The sequence below is a fragment of the Grammomys surdaster genome, unplaced genomic scaffold, assembly GCF_004785775.1.
Source record: "Grammomys surdaster isolate TR1022 unplaced genomic scaffold, NIH_TR_1.0 149, whole genome shotgun sequence".
Classification (NCBI taxonomy): domain Eukaryota; kingdom Metazoa; phylum Chordata; class Mammalia; order Rodentia; family Muridae; genus Grammomys; species Grammomys surdaster.
Window position 1 is genome coordinate 13339650 of NW_021604607.1, and position 22706 is coordinate 13362355.

Below are 22706 nucleotides of genomic sequence, written 5' to 3' on the forward strand. Positions count from 1 at the left end.
CGGAGCGGGGGGCCTGCCCCGGGGCGGTGGTGCGGGATGCCGCCGCCGCCACCGCCGGGCTGCGTTGGCTCTCGGCGAGCGGCGCGCGTGTCGGGTGGGTGTCCGGCCGCGGGCCTCGCCCCCCAGACTTCTCGCCAGCGTTAGCCCGGCCGCGCGGCGCCCCGAGGGGGCCGGGCTGTGCGCGGGCTGCTGCCCTTCTCCGCGCAGCGAGCCGCCGCCCCTCCGCCCGCCCCGAGGCGCCCCGCGAGCACCATGCAGGCGCAGCAGCTGCCCTACGAGTTTTTCAGCGAGGAGAACGCGCCCAAGTGGCGGGGGCTGCTGGTGCCTGCGCTGAAAAAGGTAGGGGCGCGGAACCCGCTTCCCGGCCGCAGTCCGCGCGGGGCCGGGCGAGGGCGGGGAGGCGGGGCGCCACCGCAGTCTTTCTTCCAGGTCTCGGGGAGGTCTGCTTAGGCTGCGAGGTTCCCCGCGTCCGCTGCTCCAGCTGTTGTCACTAGCCCGGGGTGCGTGGGAAGGCCGCACACAGTCGGGGAGGGTTGGTCTGGATCGTCCAAGCGCGGAGGCGAGGGTTGGAGGAGCCTCGGTTTTCCGTGGAGGTCAAAGAAGGCCATTACCTACCTTCTGGATCTTACCGAGCTGCGGTCAGCCTCTCGTTTTAAGAGTCCAGTGCTCTCACTGGCTCGAAAGTGCTCTGGCCACAGTGCTTGCCTAAGTAATTGCGAGGTTGCCTGCCAGCAAGAACATGGCCTGCTTGGCTTTGCTCGTCCTCAGTCATAACTCCCCGCTCTCTTGACACCCCCCCCCCCCATTACAGCGGTGATGCACATGCCACTGTATTCAGATTGGTTCTTTTGAAGTGTCTGAGAATGTTCGAACGTCATTTGGTTTGGTGTTTTGCATCTTTAGTCTTTGTGTCTTTGAGTTTGCCAGAGGTTGAAGTAAATTATTTGGAAATGTTGCTACATTTTAAAAGCTTCTAAAGCAGCACTTAGGGACTTAGAAAATACTGTACTAAAACATCTGAAACGGGCGTGTTTGAATCGATTTTAAAACAAGATTGTTTTTAGTTTTCATTTACTTTACCTGTAGAAATTGTTTTACCCTTCCAATAGTTTTAAACTCGATTTCTTGTTGCTCAAATGATTTTCATGCTACCTTTGTTAAGATACAGTTTTGTTACTACTGAGTACCAAGTGTTTGCTGTACCATTATGCAGAGCTTTTCTATTTTACCAGGAAGTTTCGAAAGGTGTTTCATACTCCTCAGAGGCCAGCACCTTTTAAGTTTCTCCTTTGCCCTGTTCTCCCTTTCCCCTGTTGGTATCTTATGGTGGGAACCTTTTGCTTTGTTGGAAGACTTTCCTTTTATTTTTCAGACTTAGGTTACTGGTTTTTATCTTCAGGTGTCTCGCAACTTACAAGCCTCTATATGTTTTCTAAGGAAATGAAAGAGATGACCTTGTGCATCATTAATGATCTCATGAGGCTTCAGTCCATTTTTACATTGGCTTTACCTGCACACTTGGCTGCTTAGCTTGTAGAATCGGAGAAGAATGCCTCATGACGCTAGAAGTTTGGTATCTTGACAGGACAAGATGAGACAGAAAAATTGATTTATATGTACAGAAGCTCTCATAGAACATTACCAGTTTGAGGTATATGGCTTAAAAGCAAGTAGCTCCTATTCTAAGGAAACCTCCAAAATACCACTTGAGGATCCCTTAGAATGGTAGAAAGAGCATTGTAGAAGTTGGCAGACTATTCTAACCTGCCACATGGGAGGCACTTGCTGAGATCTTTGTGTGGCTGGCATTGTGGATTTTGTTTGTTTGTTTTGTTGTTTAATTTATGTAATTAGTCACCGGTATCTTAAAATGAGAAATATCACATACCATCTGAGTTCTTGTTTCTTGAATTATAGGTGGACTGACTATACATTTTAACCCTCAGTAAACTGCTTGAGTTGTGAGTAACTGCCTTCTTTGGAAAGGATTTTCTCTCCAGTTTACCATAGTGTTGCTCGTGTTCTATAGCTTTGTGGTTGGTTGATTTTCCACTTGAAGTAGAGACCTCCCTGCAGAAGTGATCTGAAGAGAGAGTTTACAGAGTCTCCCTAATGTGTGAGGTTCTTCCCCTCATTTAAATTCCTACCTGCAGTGCTCTTAAGACCCCAAGACAAGGTTGGATATGTTTCTCATATTCTCTATGCTCTTGTAGCTTAAAACTTGAATTATCTTGTGTGTTGGGCCTTTCATGTAGATGTGTCTTTGGACATTTTGTGTGGGTGTGTCCTTATCGTGAACTCTTTCTTCAGACTTTAAACTACTTGTATAATGCCCAACACTGCGTTTTCTTACCTGAGGCTTTTTGGATAGTCTGCTTATTTTATCTGGTCTAATACTACTCAGCATCAGAGATTTTCTCAAACCCTCAGGGCTGAGTTGGATAGTGCCCCATTGTTTCTTCCTAGCTTCCCATCCTAATTCAGCAGCGAATTTTAAGTCCTAATTTACTTGTCCATATTCATGTTAACTACTCTATTGGACTTCTACACAGGTTCTGTGCCTGACACCTGTTAGGACTCATTCTGAACAAGTGTCTTTGTCTGTTACTTTGAGTTTGCCAGAGGTTAAAGTAAATTATTTAGAAATGTTGCTACATTTTCTAAAGTTTCTAAAGCAACATTGTAACTTAGTGAATCTTCAAATCTTCCTCTTTCTTTTGGTTTGACATTTTGAATTTTTAGCCTTTGTATGTTACTTTTAGTTTGCCAGTGGTTAAATTTTTTTGGAAATGTTGCCAAGTGTGTAAGGGGATACCTAAAATAAAACTGACCCCCAACACCACTTTTTAATTTCTTTATTAATGGTTTTAAACTTATTTGATTGGCTCAAAACTGAAGCCTAGGCCTATGTACTGCTGCCCCCTTCAGGCGAAACCTTACGCTTATCAGCCTCTCATGCGCTCCTGTACTCTCCTCTCCTAACTTCTTGGCGTTTCCTCGCTGAGGTTACTGTGGTAGCCTTTCAGTTGCGTTCCTTACCCCAGCCCACTTGCCCCTTTACATATTTCAGAAGTTTTAAAATATTTTCGAACATGTTATACATTTGTTCAAAATTGTTGATGTCCTTTAAGTTAAAGTTAAGTTTTTTAGCGAGGAATTTATAAGACAGCTTTACCCTGACCTTCCTATTTGATTTCCTATCAAAATCTTTCTAGAGAGGACTGCTACTTTTCCTGAATGTATTTATTAGGCCCCACAGTGTCTTTCCTAGTACATCTGTCACATCCAACAAATACTTGATGCTTGTCTCAGAACAAGTATTGCCATTGGCATTAAGAATAAATGACATATATTAAAAACACTAAGTGGAAGGTGGTGGTGAGTATGTCTGGAGAGAGAACTTGTTTTTAAGCCAGGGCTTTTGTTTTTAGACAGTCTCATTCTACAGCCCAGACTAATCTTGAACTTGTAGCTTAGCTGTCCTGGTTCACCTACCCTAGTGCTGGGGTTATAAGTATGGGCTAGCACACCTGGCCAATGAGGCGTTTTTAAGTCAGGAAGTAACACTTGGTTTGAAGTTTAGAAAGCTCACTTTGGCCAAGGAAGGGGAAGAATGAGGCCTAAGGTAAGGGAGAGAAGCAAGAAAGCTCTGTCTAAAAGGAAATACACATTTGGGTTAGGATGGATGCTATGTGAGCAGTGTTGAAAAGGCAGAACTGTGAGGACCTAGCATCTCACCATATGACTGTAGAAATGTTAAGGGAGTCAGGTTTGCTTGCAGCTAGTCTCTGAACGTTGGGATGGAGAGATGGTGACATAATGAAGTGTTTTGGAACATGTTGATCTTGAAGGCCTTTTGGATCTTATGTCCCCAGTTGGCAGTCTAGTTTTGACACCTGATGCAGCAGATTTTGAAGTCTGAGACAGAATAGATGAGGTGTATCTATAGAAAGACTTCTGTATTAGTCAGGTTTGGTGGTACAGACCCTTCAGCCCAGCTACTCAGGAGACTAATGCAGGAAACTTAAACATCCAAGGCCAGCTTGGACAACTTCTGTTAAGAACTTGTCTCAAGCCGGGCGGTGGTGGTGCATGCCTTTAATTCCAGCACTTGGGAGGCAGAGGGAGGCGGATTTCTGAGTTCGAGGCCAGCCTGGTCTACAGAGTGAGTTCCAGGACAGCCAGGGCTACACAGAGAAACTCTGTCTCGAAAACAAACAAACAAACAAACAAACAAACAAAAGAACTTGTCTCAAAATAAAAAGTAATAAAAGGACAGGGGATGTTGCTTAGTGGTAGATTAGAGCACACACCTAGTATGTATGAGACCCTGGGTTTAGTCCCCATTATTGACAAAGCAAACATACATACATACATACATACATACATACATACATACATGAATACTGTGGCAGGCCTATTCAGCTCCACACAGCAACCTAAATGTCTGTTAGTCTATCAGTAACCAACAAGGACATGAGTGAATGAATTGTGATGCAGCCGTACAGTGAAATGACTGGGAATGTAGGTTACTGATGTACATGCAGTGTGGCCAACCTGCTAAAAAACCAACAAAGCCAAACAAAAACAGCATGTTCTATAAACTGCATTTTCATAAAATTGTAGGAAATACAAGCTGATACAGATCATTGGTTATTATAAAAACAGACTTAGATTATTGTGCTGACACAGTCCTGTAATCACAGCACATGAGAAGTGAGGGTAGGAAGACCAGGAGCTAAGGTCACTCTTAGCTACATAGTGAAAGAACAACAAACCAAAAGGAGACTTGTGTCTACTTATCTTGAATATGCTATAGTGCTAGGTAGTGTCAAATCATACAACTTAGATATATGCAGCTTAGTGTTGACTAGTTGTTCTCAGTGAATGCCAATATAGCCATCGTCTTAGAATCTACGACTGTCTCACTATGTTTGCTTTATCACATGCCTATCCACTTTTCTCTCCCATTAATCTGTTGTTTTGTTTTGAGACAGTCTCTTGACAGTGTAGCCTGGAAAACACAATGAACCCCAGGCTGGTCCCAGACTTTTGGCAATGCTCCTGTCTTGGCCCCCTCCCCCTCCAGTGATGCACTAACAGGTATGAGCTGCTCTGTCCAGCTTATCTATTTTTTTTTTAAAGACAGGGTCTCTCTCTCTCTCTCTCTCTCTCTCTCTCTCTCTCTCTCTCTCTCTCTCCTTCTTTCTCTCTCTCTCTCTCTCCCCCTACCTACCTACCTATATATCTTTAAGCCAGCTCTGGCTGTCCTCTGCCCGCCTCTGCCTTCCGAGTGCTGGGATTTAGGGGTGCACCACCACACCTGGCACTTATGTCTTGATGAATTTTATAGTTGCAGGTATAAGCATACTTTACTCCTAAATCCTTCAACCTGCATCAGTAACTAGAAATCAATAGCTTTAAAAAAAAAGTTGCTTCTGTTTTAGTAAGAAGTTTATATGCAGTGGAGCATACAGATGTTATTTGTAGTGCTTAATGAATGCTTACTGTCAAAGTCTCTACTAAAGAGTAGACCATGACCGTGACTCTTGAGGGTCCCTTCATGCCCCTGTTCCTAGATGTAGCCATTGCTGTAACCTTTCATCATCCCACTGTAGGTTAATCTTATCTGTTCTGGAATATCATGTAAATGGATTCAAACAGTGTATATTTTTAGTGAGGCATTTGAGAGTATGCTTTAAGAATTCAGTCTTTTTTTTCCATCATGTGTCTATGTCACAGTTTGTTTATCTAGTGGATGGATATCTAATGCTTTAAATTTGGAGCAATTATTAAAGCTGCCATAAATGTTCTTTAAAAATTTAAAAATTGCATTTATGTGTTTGTGCATGTATGCACATGCATACACAGATGTGGAGGTCAGAAGACCACTCGCAGGAATCTGTCCTTCTGCCATGTGGCTTCCTCAAATCAAACTCTGCCATGGTGCCAGGTGAGCCATTTCATAGGCTCAAATGGTCTTGTTGTTGAGGCAGTGTTTCATGTAACTAGGGCTGGCCTTGATGCTCCTGCTTTTGTCTCCTAAGTGTTGGGGTTACAGGTGTCCACACCCAGCTTCCATGGTTCTTACAGGAGTCTGTTTATAAACATCTTTTATTACTTGTACACTAATACCAAGAAATACTGCTTACATGTTAGATATCTATTTATGAAAAACTGCTAGACCTTTCCCCAAGATGGTCGAACCATTTGAAAGTCTCTTATCAGTAATAGATGACCCTTGCTACTGGTTTGATGTTACTAGTCTTTAATTTTAGTGGTTTGAAGTGCTATCTTATTTTAACCGAGTCTTGCATCCCATGGTAATCACTTTTTATATTCTTTTTTTGCAGTGTGTGTGTGCGTGTGCGTGTGTGCGCGCTCGCGAATGCATGAGTATGCAGGAGAGACAGACAGACACATACAGAGAGAGAAGGGGGATGGCTTATAGGCATTGATACTCTCCTTCTATTGTATGGGTCTTCAGGATCAAGTTGAAGTGCTCAGGTTTGGCAGGGGCTGACACCTAACCCCCCCCCCCCCCATGGCCTCCTGCTTTCATGTTCTTATTAGTCATTCTTGTATATTCCTTTGGTCAGTGTCTGCTCAACTCTTCTTTCCCTTAAAACATTGAATTATTTTTTTTCTTTTTAGTACTGAATTATAAGATGCTTTGCATATTCTGGATAACTGTCCTTTCGATAAGGTATTTTATTTATTTATTTATTTATTTATTTATTTATTTATTTCCTCATGTAGCTCATGAGCATCTTAAGTGTGTACTGCCATGCTTGGCATGTGTATTTTCTTCTAGCCTATAATTTACAAATTTACTTTTCTAGTTGTAGTGTTTTTTGACAAGTAAAGTTTTAAACATCCACCCATATACCCATCTGTCCATGGTCTCAAGTAGCCCAGGTTGTGCTTGAACTTACTATTTAGCTGAGGCTGGCTTTGAACTCCTGATCCTCCTGCTTTCATGTCCCAAGTTCTGGGATTATGGGCCTGTGTCACCGCATCTACTTTGTTTTTGGGAGGTCTTATTCTGTAAGACCAAGCTGGCTTGAAATTCACTGGGTGACTTTGAGCTGATAATCCTTGTGCTTCTACCTTCCAAGGGAACCACCTAATCCAGGTAGATGGAAATCTTGAAGGCTCACTGTACACCCACATGGCAGCTCACAACTGTCTGTAACTCCAGTGCCATGGGCTCTGGAACAACAGGCACAACAAAAAAATGTGTCTTTGATTTTACAGTGCTAAGGAAAATTTGCCACAGCCTCACAGTCTTTGAGTGAAAGTTGACCAGCAAGGAATGCTGCATCTCTGAGGAACACAGAGTCTGCCTTAGTATGCTTGCCATGCTCAGTGATTGACTAGGAGGAGCTGGTCACAGGCATGGCCACTGCACAAACACAGCGGTGGATCTCAGAGTGCAGCAGCTGGGGCTCTTAGTCAGTTACACAGTCTCTAGTCAGATCTGAGAGGCCCATTGTGCTCAACCAGGCTCTTCTATGGCTATGAATTGCCTGTTGGGGATAATTCAGTTACAATTTTCCTCCTGTAGAGTAGGTGATTTGATCCCTTCAACATTTATATGTTAAAAAAAAGATACCTTAGAGTAAATAAAAATAAAAACTTAATTTTCATTAGAATTTAATGGTATATAATTTGCTTCTGCTAATCAAATAAACTGTGTTTCCTGGTGTGAGCTGGTTTATGCAGTTAAATATGCAGTTAACAAAACCACAGATAGGACAGTAACTCTGAGGAAAACAGTTCAGTGATGCCTAGATAATTACTGTGTAACTAACCTAGTGCAGCCTTGGATACTGGTTACTGGGAGGGAGACAGAAACAATGGGCAGGTGAAACTCCTCATAAATTTAATCATGTTAAATTTCCAATGGGGTTGGAGGTACACATGGGAGAAAATAGTAAAAGGGGAAAAAGTGTTTTCTTCTCAGTTTTTGAGACATTGTCCTGATGTATAGCCAAGACTGTCCATGAGCTCAATCTTCTTGCCTCACTGAAAAGTGATTTAAAATTTTAGAATTTGGACATTTAATTACTATGATGTTACTATTTTTAGAACATTATTATATATAACAGTTATTTATTCTATGCCATAATATGTGTGTGTTGAGGTCTGGAAAGTTTTGGAGAGTGTCACCAAATAGTTTCCAGGGATTTGAACACAGGTTGTCTGGCTTGGCACTGAATCTTTTCTTAATGAGTCATCTCCCTAGGCCCTCATATGTTATTCTAAAATAGGTATTTTTAAGTGGTAAGATGATTTTGAGAGTCTCTTTTTAAAAATACACTGTGTGTGTGCATAAACAGGCTTGCGTTTGTGGGTGTGTGGTTATGTGTGTGCATGTGTGCTTGGGTGTGCGCTTCCATGCATATATATGTGTATACATGCATATGCCCTTGCAGATGTGCTTGAGTGTACATGTGCACATGGGTGTGTGCCACACTTTGTAGAGCTCAGAGAACCAAGCTTGGCTTACCAACTCCTGCAAGTTGTCTGCTGATTTTCATGTGCATTCCTAGGTATATATGCCTACATATAGACATATATGCCTACATATATGTATGCTTACATATAGACACACAACACACATTAGATAATAAAAAAAGGGAGGAATATATATATAAAGTTATTTTGAAATTAGTTGACTCTTACGTCTTAAAATACACTGTCAGTTTAAATTTTCTTTCTTTTTCTTTAAAGTGTATTTAAAGGTTAAAGAGATGACTCAGTGGTTAAGAGCATTTGTTGCTTTTGCAGAGAACCCAGATTTGGTTGTCAGTACCTATATGATAGCTCACAATCACTCCACTCCAGGTATAGGGATCTCCTGCCCCTGTCTGACCTCCACAGACACCAGGCATGCATGTAATGCACAGACATATGCAAGCACAGCACTCATATGCGTGATATAAAATAAATAAGCCTATGAAAATAAGTAAACCTATGAAAAACTTAATTTTTTTAAAGCTGTCAAAAATGTCAGAATTTTCAAATCTGGAAAAACTTTATTGTCTTTTGCCTTTTCTGGTCAGAGTATTATTCAGATATAGTTTATATGTGTCCACAGAATTTAAAATGACATTATCAGTAAAGTCAGAGGTCTTTCACTAGAAATTCACACATGAGACCTACAGTAAGGTTATAGGAATAATTATACAAATTAAGTGATCCCTAACTACATTTCTTTTAAAGCATTTTTATTTTTTTCGAGACAAGATCTCTCTGTAGTTTTGGCTCTCAGTGTACTGGATGTGTAGCTTACAGTCATCATTTAAATAGCAAATTTGAATTCATTACTAAATCTCTAACAGGCTCTCCTATAGCCCACACTGACCTCAAATTGAATAAGTAGCGGAGGATGACCTTGAACTCTTGATACTTCTCCACCTTTGTAGTTCTGGGCTACAGGCTTCTGCCACCTTGCCCTGTGTTACCATTTTAATGTAGGTATTGACCCTATTTTATAGAGTAGGGAGTAAGTATGTCTGTCATCTATCAAATTAAAGAAGTGGACTTTAAGTCATATCTTAAATTACTCACATGTGTAAGAATGCCCTACATATAGTCCTTATTTATTGTATAATGTATGCGTGTTTAAAAATATGCCTCCTGTTCCTCTAAGATTTAACAAAGCCTTTAAATTATGTTCTTTTTAAAATCCATTATTTCACAATTAAGATTTAATTTGTATTTACTTATTATCATTGTGTGTGCATTACTGGGGGAGGGGAACCACATCTTTATGTCTAGGACGACTTAGTGAAGTCACTTCTGTTGTTCTGGGTCAGGCTTACACATCTGTCCAGTACCTCCCACTGAGCCATTTGCCTGTGGATATACATATGTCCCTCCATATGTGCACACAAAATAAGTCAAATTAATCCATTTCTTGAACTGATGGGTGACTCTAAAAAGCAATAGCACAGCTGGATGGGTAATACACACCCGCATGCAAAAACAACACTCTTGAACCAGTTGCAGTAGGATCTGGAACTGAAGGCCAGTCCCAGCTATAGTATAAAGTATATTAAAAAAAAAATTACTATAAGAGTTGTAGTCTGAGGCTGGAGTGAAACCTTCCTGGTGCTTTGATCACTTTTCAGATTAACTTTCCAGTTCTAACAAAAGCTTGCAGCAAGCTGTGGGTTGTGAATGAGAAGACTTGTAGCTCTCTGGAGGTGGATGTAGGTGGGTCTCTCAGATCAAGGCCAGCCTGAGCTACATAGTGAGCTCCTGTCTCAAACAAACAGAAGAGTCAGGGGTAAGATGGAGCTTTCTGTTCTGTTCACCTCCTTTCCACGAAAGCCTCAGGAGCAGGTTTTCAACACAGTCATAGTTCTATGTCCATCACCAAACCTGACTGGCTGAAAGTTGGGCTGACCTTGGGTTGCCACGGTTTTCTTATGGGCTTATCTCAACAATATAAGGAAGATGTTTTAGAGTATAAAAGAAGAAATGGATTGAAATAAAGTTTGGAAATACCAATACAGTCTGCCTTCTGTGATGATTGTGGTCATTCCTCTGGATTGACCCGTCTGCTGATTGACCCGTCTGCTGAACTGTGGATGGGAGAGAAAAGTATGTTATATATGAATATGTATCAGTCAAGTGATTTATTCCGCATCGCTAAATAAAAATACATTCTTAGTTTTTTGAGACAGAGTCCTCTACATAGCCCTGACTGTCCTAGAACTCACTATTGTGGCCCAGACTGGCCTTGAACTCAGAGATCCTTCTGCCTCTGCCTCCCAAGTGCTGGGATTAATAAGGTATGTACTACCACACCTAGCAATGCTTCTTTAAAAAAAACAAAAAGCAAAAAAACACAACACAATAAAATAATATAGTGTTGAATATTTGCATGTATTTCAAAAATTCAGAATTTCTTGTTTCCATCAGAAAGATTTTATAAAGTTATAGAATCTTTATTTAGTGTAGATGTGTGTGCATGCGAGTGTGTGTGTGTGTTATTAAACATACGCTATACACAGTATCAATGTCTAAAGAGAACATGCATTCCCCACTGTGTTTAACAAATCTTGGCCATTTCAGGAAGTAAATGTGATTATATGGTAAAGTCCAATCAGAATGAAAGGATAGATTTTCTTCCAGAATTTAAACTGAGTGCTTCCAAAAAAGTTAAAGACAGACAATTGGCTAATTAAGTTCTGACTAAAAAACATAGTTTGATTTCACATAAATGAAACTAGAAGGGAAAAAAACGTACTATACCACTATCCATGTCTTTGTGTGAGGTCTTTTTCTTATTTTGATGTTTGTCTTAGTTTCTTATCACTTAATATTGAAATTAAAAACAGTATTTAAGTTTTAAAAACTTATGACCAAACCCATTGGAATTACTTCATTAGTGTTAAAGGTTGATGAGTAAGCATGTTCTCTGTAGTATAATTTGATTAATATTCTTGCTAAGAAGCACTTTCTTACATAATAGCTGCATAGAGTTTAGTTTATATTTCAATTAACCTATCATAATTTTTTCTAAGCATTTATTTATTTATTTAATTATGTTTGGTGTATGGAGTAGAAAGTAAAACTGAGAGCCATGTGTATGCTAGCTAAACATTACTGTATCTATAGCCCCCCTTGTAGGTTTTTAAATAGTTAATTAGTTTTACTGCCAATTAAGAAATCCTATTCATAGACAGTACATTCTAATTTGTTTATTTCTAGGCTGTCAGTGCAAACTGTTTGCCTTTTCCTTATGTATAAGTACAAGGGCCAGGTTTATAGCGATGTCTTTAAATTATACCATACTCCTTCAGTCTTCATGAGGGTTCCATGGATTCAGCCTGCCAGGTACCCTTACTTGCTAAGGCATCCTTACAGGCCTCTTTTTTTTAGTTTTGTTTATTAAGACAGAGTGTAGCCCAGTTTGACCCTGAACATCTGTTCCTTCAGCATCTACCTCCCAAATTTTTGGATTATCCACATGTGCTACCTACCACATTGGGCTGGTACTCTAATTTTTAAAAAAGGTTTTTTATTTTATGTATTTTGCCTGCACAGTCCAGAAGATGGCACCAGATCTCCTGCAAGCAGTTACGGTTCTGGGGACTGAACTTGGTTCCTCTTCAAGGGCAACAAATGCTCCTAGCTGAGGAGCCATCTCTTCAGCCCTCCCTTAATTTCTTAAAGGTTTGAAGTCTATCTTACAAACAGTGACTATAACTTAGGAGTTTGTTTAAAGAATAATGAAACACAAAGATTACTGTCTTTTTTTTTTTTTTTTTTTTTTTTTTTTTTAAACACGGTCTCATATAACTCAGGCTGGCTGGGAACTCACTATACAGCCTAGAGTGGCCTGCAACTCTTGCCAGTCCTCCTGGCTTAGCTTCCTGAGTGTTGGGATTACAAGCATGAACTGCCATTCTCAACTGAAATAACATTTTAAAATTATTATTATCATCATCATTATTACTGCTTTCTGTGTGTGGGTGTCTTGGCTGCATGTATGTTTGTACACCTTGTGCGCGTTTGGTGTTCATTGAAGTCAGAAGAGAATGTCAGATCCCCTTGGTTGTGAGTCATCATGTGGGTGCTGGGAATTGAGTTTGGGTCCTATGCAAAAGCAGGATGTGCTTTTACTTTTGGGGTCACTTCTCCAGACTCTTAATGGAGTTTTAAGCTGTCCCTAGCTACATCATCTAGCACATACCTTTGCCTTCACCCACTGAGCATGGGATTATAGGCATGAATGACCAGTCTCAGGCTTAACATGTTTTAAATTTATGTTTATGTATTAGCTTCCCACTTTTGTCTCTTTTCAAGTAGATTATACTTGAGTTGTTTGGCTGAACATTTTCCTGTTGTGCACAGTGTGTTCTGTGGTTCATTCCCAATACTGTTCATTGACTTGACAGTCATTATTTGATTTTGTATGTTCAAATTTGCTCAGTTTTTATTGCTGTTCTTATTTTTCAGAATTATTTCATATAAAACTTTATTTTAAATTTCTTCTTGAATTCTTTGATTTATATGTTAACAATATCATTCTTTGTTTATTGCTTTTTATATAAAACTTTTCATGAAGTTATTTGATTTCTTTTTTCTTTTTTTTTTTTTTTTAAAGACAGAGTTTTCTCTATGTAGCCCTGCTATCTTAGAACTCTGTATAGACCAGGCTGGTCTTGAACTCACAGAGATCCACCTACCTCTGCCTCCCAAGTGCTAGTAGGATTAAAGGTATGTATCACTGTGCCTGACCAAAATTTCGAGAAGTTATTTTTACATGCTGTATTAGTTACATTTCTATTGCTGACACCATGACCAAGGCTTATGGTTCCAGAGGTTCAGCGCCTGTGATGATGGCGTGAAGGCGTGGTGGCAGGCAGCTGGAACAGCACCCAAGAGGTCGTGGTTTTGATCCACAAGCACAAGGCAAGAGAGCACACCAGGAGTGGCACAAGTCTTTGGGAACCTCAAAGCCTACCCCAATGACACAACTCTTCCAACCAGGACACACCTCTTAATCCTTGACACACCTCCTCTGTCGAGGCTGCACCTCCCAATCCTTCCCAGTAGTTGTAACAGCTGGGAACCGAGTATCCAAGCATGTGAGTCTGTGGGGCCATTTTCATTTAAACCAACGCATGCAGGCCTGTGTGCCCGCCTTTGCTTGTTTTGTCATTTGTACTTCAAAGCTGCTTGTATAGGGTATTTAGGTTCCCAGGTTTTAAACTTGTACCTTGCTTGTGCAGCCAGATATGTAATAAGTACTTTGTGGGGTGGTATACTGGTCCATTTTTATTGTTGCTCTGTGTACCTCAGAAGATTGGTAGAGTCAGGAAGATAGGAAATGTTCTTTATTCATACATCCGTGTATAAGCCAGGCATGGTGGCCCATACCTGTAATCCCAGTACTTTGGACATTATCAGGGAGGATTATGAGTTAAAATACAACCTGGGTAAGATACTGTCTCAAACTGGGGATGGGATGCAAGAAGAGAAATGTCAGTATAGGCTTGGTGTGTCTGGGAAGGGATTTGTTCCTGGGCTACCTGCTTTACCTTAACAGTTGCAAGGGGCCTCTTGTATTTTTCCATCACAGAATGGGCACAGGATAAAACATGGATGACCCCAGGAACACACAACACCACTTCTGTGTAATGTTACTACTTTGACCTTTGTTATTGGAACCTAGATGAAAGGAAGGGCTAGTGGATAGCTGTGTCAAAGTTTTACTGGGTTCCTGGTCCAAGCTGCTATGAACCCTAAAAAGAAGAAAGGATGGCAGTAGATCTCTTATCCTGGCCTGTGGAACCCTGGGACCCACTTGGTCCTCCTCAAGGTACAGGCTGAACAGAGAGGAAGTTAATGCTTGGCACTGGAGAAATGGCCCAGATTGGAGATGAGAGTCTCATCTGAGGTCTGTTGTTAGGAGCCCATGGTGGGATGCTAGGATTGGCACCTAGTCAGGGTTCAAGCTTGGGGGCCTAGAAGTAGGGGTTTAGGGAGCTATGAGGACTGGAAGAACCCAGAAGGGAGTGTTGGTTAAGGATACAGGACCCTACAAACACAGATTGTCAGGGTTTAGACATGCTAATTCCCACTAGCTGCTGACCTCGATAGTAATGGCAGCATCCCTGCTAGCAGTTACAGAAGAACCCAGAGCTTTATTCAGGCCTTTGTCATACATGATTGTGGTAAAGGACTCATTCTAGAGCTTTGAAGGGAGCCAGCCTGAAAATGGATGTCTCCCCAAAAGTGTATGTGACCACCAAAAGTGAAGGCATGGGAGTGGTCAGCAGTGACAAGGGGCAGTGCGTCCTGCTCACATGGAAGCTGTCCTGTCTTCTTAGTGGCAGGCGAACATGATGGTTTAGTTAGCCACCTGATAAGCCACCTTCATAGTGACTCTGATTGATGCAACACAGATGTTTCAGGTTCTCCTGCTCAGCAGGTCTATGGCCACCTCTGTCATTTCCATTAGGGGTGAGTGTTCAGGCTTTTAGAGTCCTATAAGGTGGTCACTGGTGAGTCTAGGCATGCCTGAATGAACTTTGTATGGTTCTGGTGTTACCTGGGTATTCATCATCTGGTATCTCTTTGGGAAATTTATGGACAGAGGATCATGTCACTGTCCTTGTGGGAAACAAGCTACATGGAGATGATGACCCTGTAGCCAGCTATCCTGCAGCACTGAGGCAGGCATCTGTGTATCTTAAGTACCAGTTACAGTTTAAGGTACTTGTGTAGCTGCAAGCTAGGAAGGCTTTTTGCACCAAGGTGGTGGGTCATTGCTTTCACAGACTTCCTGGTTTCTAGGTGTGATACATTATGTAGATGAGCTCATTACCCTATGTCCTATTGCATTGATGTATGTGTGCAAATTAATGACCTTGACATTGGCTTTATTCCTCAGAGGAAGGCTGTGGATGTGCCTGGTCTTTGGGGGACCTGCCTGTCTGTGTTGTACTTGTTCTGCATCTATTAGGACTTGGGTTCAGATCCCTAGAACCCACATTAAAACAACAAAAACAAGGCATGACTGGGTACCTGTAACCTGCATTGGTAAGAGACAGGCAGATCTCTAGAGCTAACAGCCAGCCAGCCTATCCAAAATGTCAAGCTTCCAGTTCAAGAAGAGACATTGTCTGAAGTCAGTAAAGTAAGATACTTATGTCCTGCTCTGCCTTCTATATTATATGCAATTGCACACTCATGTGCACACATAGCACATGCACACAGGCACATGCAGGCACACACACACATAAATAAATAAATAAATAAATAAATAAATAAATAAATAAATAAATGAAATAGAAGATCTAGGCTTTCTAAGGCTTTTTCAGCTTTTTCAAGAGACATTAGCTAGAAAGGGCCATTAAAGATTCATCAGAATTCAACACTGTTTTCTGGAAGTTCATCCCAGGATTCCTGAGCATCCTTGGATGGCTCATATATCAGATAGACAGAAATCCATACAAAATCTGGTAATAATAGCAAACAGTATGCTAGAGTTTACTGCAGATAAAGTGAACCATCAAGATTGAAGCCAGCCAGTCCTTATGGGTAGTTTAAAATTTGTAAGGTGGTATCTTTTACTGAATATGGTGATTGTGCCTTACAAATGGAATTGCTGTCATGTTGAGTAACATTCCTGTTCATGTCTGTTATTGAACTCAATTAAAGGTATGTGCCTTGATAACTGGCTCTGCCTTGTTTTTTAAGATAGGATCTCTCACTAGTTGGCGCTCACTAATTGGTTAGATAGGTGATCCCCTATCTTATCTCACCAGAACAGGTATTCTGGTACATACCACACTTGGCAGGTGCAGGTGGTTTTTTATTATTATTATTTTTATTTTTTTTGCAGTTTTTGATTTTTAAGTGAGCTCTAGTCATTCAAACTTGGTCTCATGTTTGTATGACAAACATGAGACTGAAACCCCTTCACTAATAACCTTCAGAAAGGAACTTGGCTGATAGCAACTTAGAAGCGTTGCTCCAAGTGACTTTACTGCTAGTAAATTAGCCATGAGGATATAGAAAGACAGTTTGAACCATCAAGGCACACAATTCAATGTACAAAAGTAAAATGTGTTCCCTGAGTTTTAAAAAGGATAATAGCATTATGATAAATATGTACAGGACAGAGTTTATCACACTACCCACACACATTAGTCAAAATATGTTGGTGAATGAAAAGTCTGGATTTAAAACCCTGAGTCAGTCCTCAGCTCTCCATTCTTTTAACTGTGTATAGCCATTGTCTTAGTCAGAGTTCCACTGCTGTAAAGAGACGCCATGACCAAGGTAACTCTTATTAAGGAAAACATTTCACTGGAGCTGGCTTACAGTTTCAGAGGTTTAGTCTATTATGGTGGGGAACATGGCATGGTGTAGGCAGACATGGTGCTGGAGAAGGAGCTAAGAGTCTACCTCTTGATCCAAGGCAGCCAGGAGGGGACTGTGTGTGTTTCACATTGTGTTTGTGTGTGTAGCTTGAGTATATAAGACCTCAGGCTGCTGCCCCCACAGTGACACACTTGCTCTAACAAGACCACACCCACTCCAACAAAGCCACACCTCCTAACAGTGCCACTCCTATGGCCAAGCATTCAAACACATGAGTGTATGGGAGCCATACCTATTCAAATCACCCTAGTCATCTAGTAAAGTAGAAAAACTTGTAAATAAGTTATAATTAGGTTGGCAGTTATTGACTATGGTTAAAAACGTGTAGGTAAATGGTTTCAGCTTCAAGGGCTGCTGCTTCACTGGTAAAATCACTCAAGTTTTAAATATTCTCTTATGCAGTTCTGAGTTGTTAGAATATTATTCCTTCAAATATTTACCTTTAAAAATTATGTAAAGAGGATGCGAATGTTCTTGGGATATATGTTTTAAAGAAAAATCACCATTAGTGTACTGATAAGATTTTCCCAGCCTGAGGCTGTCACCCTCTCTATATTGAATGCCTTCTGTCAGTGGGTGCTTGTCTTCAAACATATCACTTTCATCAGGAATGGCTTTCCTTGCCATTCCTAGCTTATTGTTGAGTAACAGTTATGACCCACAGTAAAGGGAGGAAAATTGTTTTGCTGGTTATTAAAATGCAAGCTTTGTAGTAGCCAACAGCCTTAAGTGATTCTGAAAAAAAGTCAGGGAGAAATAAAAATTATTAAATGATTGTCCATCTTCTCACAGTATAGCAGATTAAGTCACAAATTGTCAAAGTGCTCATTGCCCACCCCTCTTCCCTCCCACTTCGTTGAGGCAGGCACACAGGTTTCTCTCTTTTTCCTTCTGTGCTGACTCTTGCAGGTTGTCTGGCCTGCCAGGTTCTTGGCGGTTGTAATGTCTTAGACTCCCATCTGCTGTAGGAGGACTGTGGTTACAATGAGTAATTTGTATGTGGCTCAGACTCTGGTCACCAGGCTTGTGCTTTCGTCATCTGAGCCGTCTCCTTGGCCCCATTTTGATGTAAGATCACTCTGTGTTTGTACTGTGAGTGCTTTGCTGCATAGTGCTGCATGGTGGAGATTCACTAGTGAGCCTCATGAGGCATATCCTCTTGGTCTTATTATCATTGTGCAAGGAAGGTAGAGTTAACGGGACAGAGACCCATCAGAGGTCAATTTCACCCCAGTAGAATGCTGAATGACTGTCCTGGTTCTGGGCAGGGCAGGGGTCCTACATAAACAATGCTTATTCACCACCTTAGCCTCTCCCTCATGCTTCCTCTTTCTGCATGGCATTGCAAGCCATAGTGTACGCAAAAAATACTGAACTTACAGTTAGGTAACTAGATCTTTAAAAGATAGAATAGCATGCATGGTTTATGAAGCTGGGAACAAAGGTTGTGAAGCCCTGTTTTTTGAATAACATCAATCTATATTTGTAGGCTAGTCTACATTTTAATTACTTTCCTTTTTGTTTACAGGTTCAGGGGCAGGTTCACCCTACTCTTGAGTCTAATGATGATGCTCTTCAGTATGTCGAAGAATTAATTTTGCAATTATTAAATATGTTATGCCAAGCTCAGCCCCGGAGTGCTTCAGATGTGGAGGTATGGCAAATGACAACTTTTATCCTCTATTAACTGTATGTATTTCTCGCCTGTATGTTGGCTGTAATGGCAGTGAAGGAGAAAAGTGCTCTTCAGTTCATTCACCCATCTATGTAAACTTTGAACTGGGTATGTGGTAGCTTATATGTGTCTTAGCTGTGAAATGTGCAGATTTTACTTTTCACCTTAAATAAATGAAGGAGTTAGAGAAAGGACTGAAGGAGCTGAAGGGGTTTGCAACCCATAGGAAGAAACAACAATATCAACCAACCAGAGCTCCCAGGGAATAAACCACCAACCAAGGAGTACACATGGAGGGACCCATGGCTCCAGCCGCATATGTAGCAGAAGATGGCCTTGTCAGGCATCAATGGGAGGAGAGGCCCTGGATCCTGTGAAGGCTCGATGCCCCAGTGTAGGGTAATGCTAGGGAGGGGAGGTGGGTGGGGGAGCACTCTCATAAAAGCAGGGGGAGGGGAGATGGGATAGGAGGTTTCTGGAGGGGAAACCAGAAAAGGGTATAACATTTGAAATGTAAATAAAGAAAATATCCAATAAAATAAATAAATAAACAACTTCATGTTACTACCAGAATGGTCTGAGACAAACCCTCTCTGTGTAGTCCTGGAACTAACTATGTAACCAGGATGGTCTTGAACTCACAGAGATCCCTGTTCATACATATGTACAGAATACACACAAATGTTTCAATCAATCCCAAAACATTTCCTTTAAATTTCAGAGTCAAAGGGCTGATAATAAAATATGTGAAACTATCTGAGGGAGAGTTATAGAAAACACTGGGGTCAGAGGATGAACTTACATCTTCACTGGTAAAAGTTACAAAGCAGACGTGGACATGCAGTGACAGACTAGAGCTGAAGGCTTCCAAGGTATGGATGGCGTTTAAAGAGTTAAGATGCCAACCACTGGTGGTGTGGTTCAAACCTTTGATACTAGCACTTAGGATGGAGAGGCAAGAGGATCAGGTTTAACTACTTAGGGAGTTCAAGGCTAGCCTGGGCTATGCAAAACAAGAGTCCAGAGAGTACTTTATTTATTCTTACCTTTAACTCCTGCAAGTCACTGGATGTTAGTTGGGTGTGGAAGATTTTAAAGAAGCAGTGGAACCTGGCATGTGTGTTATAGCCTTAAGTCCTGAGGGAAATCTGGATTTAAGTTGAGGCAAATAAGTATCTAGGAACATTTACATGAGGGGGTCTATGTAGTTTATTGACTTCTTGGGTTCCATCCCCAGGGTTGGGGGGGGGGAGGAGAAGGGAGAGGGAGGGAAGGAGGAAGACAGGAGAAAGGGAGGGAGGGAGACAGGAAGGGAGGGAGAAAGGGAGGGAGGGAGGGATGAACACCAAATAACATGTTTAGACAGGTTTAGAAAATATTGTGTACTGGGTAATTCTCATTTCTTAACTTATTTACAGTAGGTTCTTTGAGGTGTTTTGGTTTAGTTGTTTTTGAGACAGGATGACATATAGCCAGTCTGGCCATGAACTCAACTTGCTGTACAGTCAAGAATGACTCTTGATCAGCCTGCCTCCATCTCCCAATTGCTGGGATTTCATGAGTTTCCTAGCAGGCCTGACTGGTTTCTTCTGTAAAGTCAGACTTTTAATTCATAATTTCTTTTAAATGCCTGTCTATGTTGTTGTTTCACAGCGACCTTGAATATCGTGGCTTGGCTCACCTGTAGCACATCACGACCTCACTTGGGTTTTCTTTGACCCTAGCTTTCCACTCTTCTATGGTTTGGCAGAATCCAGACTTACAGGAAGAGCTTACAAATCTTCCCTGCTTATATGATCATGTTGGTACATTCTAGAAATTTGGTAGTCTGCTGACATTGTAAACATAAATCAGATCTTCTTATATATATATTTACAGAACTATGCTTGTTTAATTTCATCTTTAATTAATACAAACAAGGAACAGAAAGCCATATGAAATTCTCAGGTGTAGGTTTTGGTGCTGGAGATAGTTTTTTGCAAGAATATGTAAGAATATGACTAATAGAGATACCAATCACTTAAGTAATAAGCTTTATTTTAAATATCTATTTGTATTACATACAGTTATTTGTATCTGTACATGTCTGTTTGTAGATATGTACATGAGTGCAGATACCCAGAGGCCAAAGGAGTCGGATCCCTGTCTTGGTTAGGATTTCTCTTGCTGCAGTGAAACATCATGACCAAAAAGCAAGTTGGGGAGGAAAGGTTTTATTTGGCCTACCCTACATAATGGCATTGTAGTGCATCGTGGAAGGAAGTGAGGACAGGAACTCAGATGGGGGGATGGGTGGGGAGGGGAACCTGGAGGCAGGGGCTGATGCAGAGGCCGTGGAGGAGTGCTGCTGCCTGGCTTGTTCACCATGGCTTCTTCCATCTGCTTACTTATAGAACCCAGAACCACCAGCCCAGGGGTGGCACCACCCAAAAATGACCTGGGCCCTCCCCCCTCAGTTAATTACTAATTAAAAAAATGCCTTACAGGCTTGCCTATAGCCCAGTCTTATGGAGGCATTTTCTCAGTTGAGGGTCCCTCATCTCTGATAACTCTAGTTTGTATCAAATTGAGAAAAAAAAACTAGCCAGGACAATCCCCTCCATCTGAAGTTACAGGCAGTTGTGAGCCATCTGACGTTAGTTCTGGGAATCAAACTCAGGTCTTTTGGAAGAACATTACTTGGTTTTAACCACTGAAATTTAATAATTTGAAAGTGCTATTTTATAAAATTCTGTATCTTACAACAATTCTATGGGGGTATGGGGGTATCTTTCTCTTTGCTTAAAACTTATTTGAAAATTGACCCTCGGAACAGAATTGACATATATGAAGACACAAGGGAAGAAAAATCAATTTTCTGGGGCTGAAGAGATGGTTCTCTGGGCTGTAAAATCACTTTAGTGCATTGATCATCCAAAAAGAAGTAGAATAGAAAAGATTAGTGTGCCTCATAAAGTAAGGGCAAGGTTTATTTAGGAAGCCCTGTTTCAGTTCTGTTTCTTTATAAGGGTATAATATAAACTATTGAAAATTTATTATCTAACGACTATTTATTTGTATGTGAATGCAGACATGCCACATTTGTATAAAGGGAACAGTTTTTAGGAGTTTCTCTTCCACCATGTAGGTTCTGGGGATCAAGCATGCTCATCAGGCATGGCTTCCAGTACCCTGACCTGCTGGGCTTTCTTCACAAGCCTGGAAATTTAGTATTTTTTACTGCATTTTCTCTCTCCCTCTCCCTCTTCCTCTTCCTCCCCCTTCTCTCTCCTTAGTTTATTTTTTTAAGTTCACAAAGTAGTGAGTTATCTTTTTATATATTTTGTGTGTGTTTGAGAGAGATAGAGTGGGGAGGGGAAGGGAGAGAGGAGGGTACATTAGTGTAGGCATGCATGCAGTGTGCATAAAAGTCAGAGGACATCTTCTGGAGTCTATTCTTCCCTTCCCGGTAGGTTTCTGAGATCAAGTGACTGACATCAGTTCCTCAGGAATGTGCAGCAAGTGCATGTTCTGTGCTGAGCCATCTCATGGCCAGGCGGATGTATGGGGCTTTTTACAGCATTTTCATGTGTATGTCATTTATACACATGTTCTTACATATCCTATCCTTCATCCCTCCTTTTTGCCGGCTTTTCTTCCCTCAGGCAGTCCTCCCTTCTACTTTCATGTACTCTGAATTGAGGGTTTAGAGTGTTAGGGCTCATAGGGCTGGAGAAGAGCTGCGACTCCATGATAGAACACTGGGATGCGGAAAGCCCTGGGTGCCAAAGCTCTGTGCCTGAGCGACCAGAGAGCGTGGGAAGGGGAGCACAAGTGCTTTGTGTTTTGGATGTTCTTTTGTATCTCAGCCATTTGCTCTGCCACCATTTTAGACCTTTTATCACACAGGATAAAGATTTGCTACTTTAATCTATGTTTGTTTGTTTCTTTGTTGTTTTTGTTTTGTTCTTTAAGACAGGGTTTCTCTGTAGCCCTGGCTATCCTAGAACTCACTCTGTAGACCAAGCTGGCCTTGAACTCGAGATCTGCCTGCTGTGCCTCCCAAGTGCTAGAATTAAAGGTGTGTACCACCACACCGATACTGTAATTTTTAACTACAAGGATTCCTTTGACTTCT

At 41.3% G+C, this 22706-nt stretch overlaps 1 protein-coding gene across 2 annotated transcripts in view; it reads left to right on the top strand.

Annotated features, from left to right (window-relative positions):
- Positions 1-242: 242 nt before the first annotated feature.
- Sos1 (SOS Ras/Rac guanine nucleotide exchange factor 1) overlaps positions 243-22706 on the top strand; it is an 84257-nt gene continuing 61793 nt past the window's right edge. For both annotated transcript variants that reach the window (XM_028765105.1, XM_028765106.1), the window contains exons 1-2: positions 243-339; positions 18443-18568. In XM_028765105.1, the coding sequence (XP_028620938.1) occupies positions 253-339; positions 18443-18568 (213 nt within the window). In that variant the 5' untranslated portion in view covers positions 243-252. The remainder of the gene's footprint in view (positions 340-18442; positions 18569-22706) is intronic.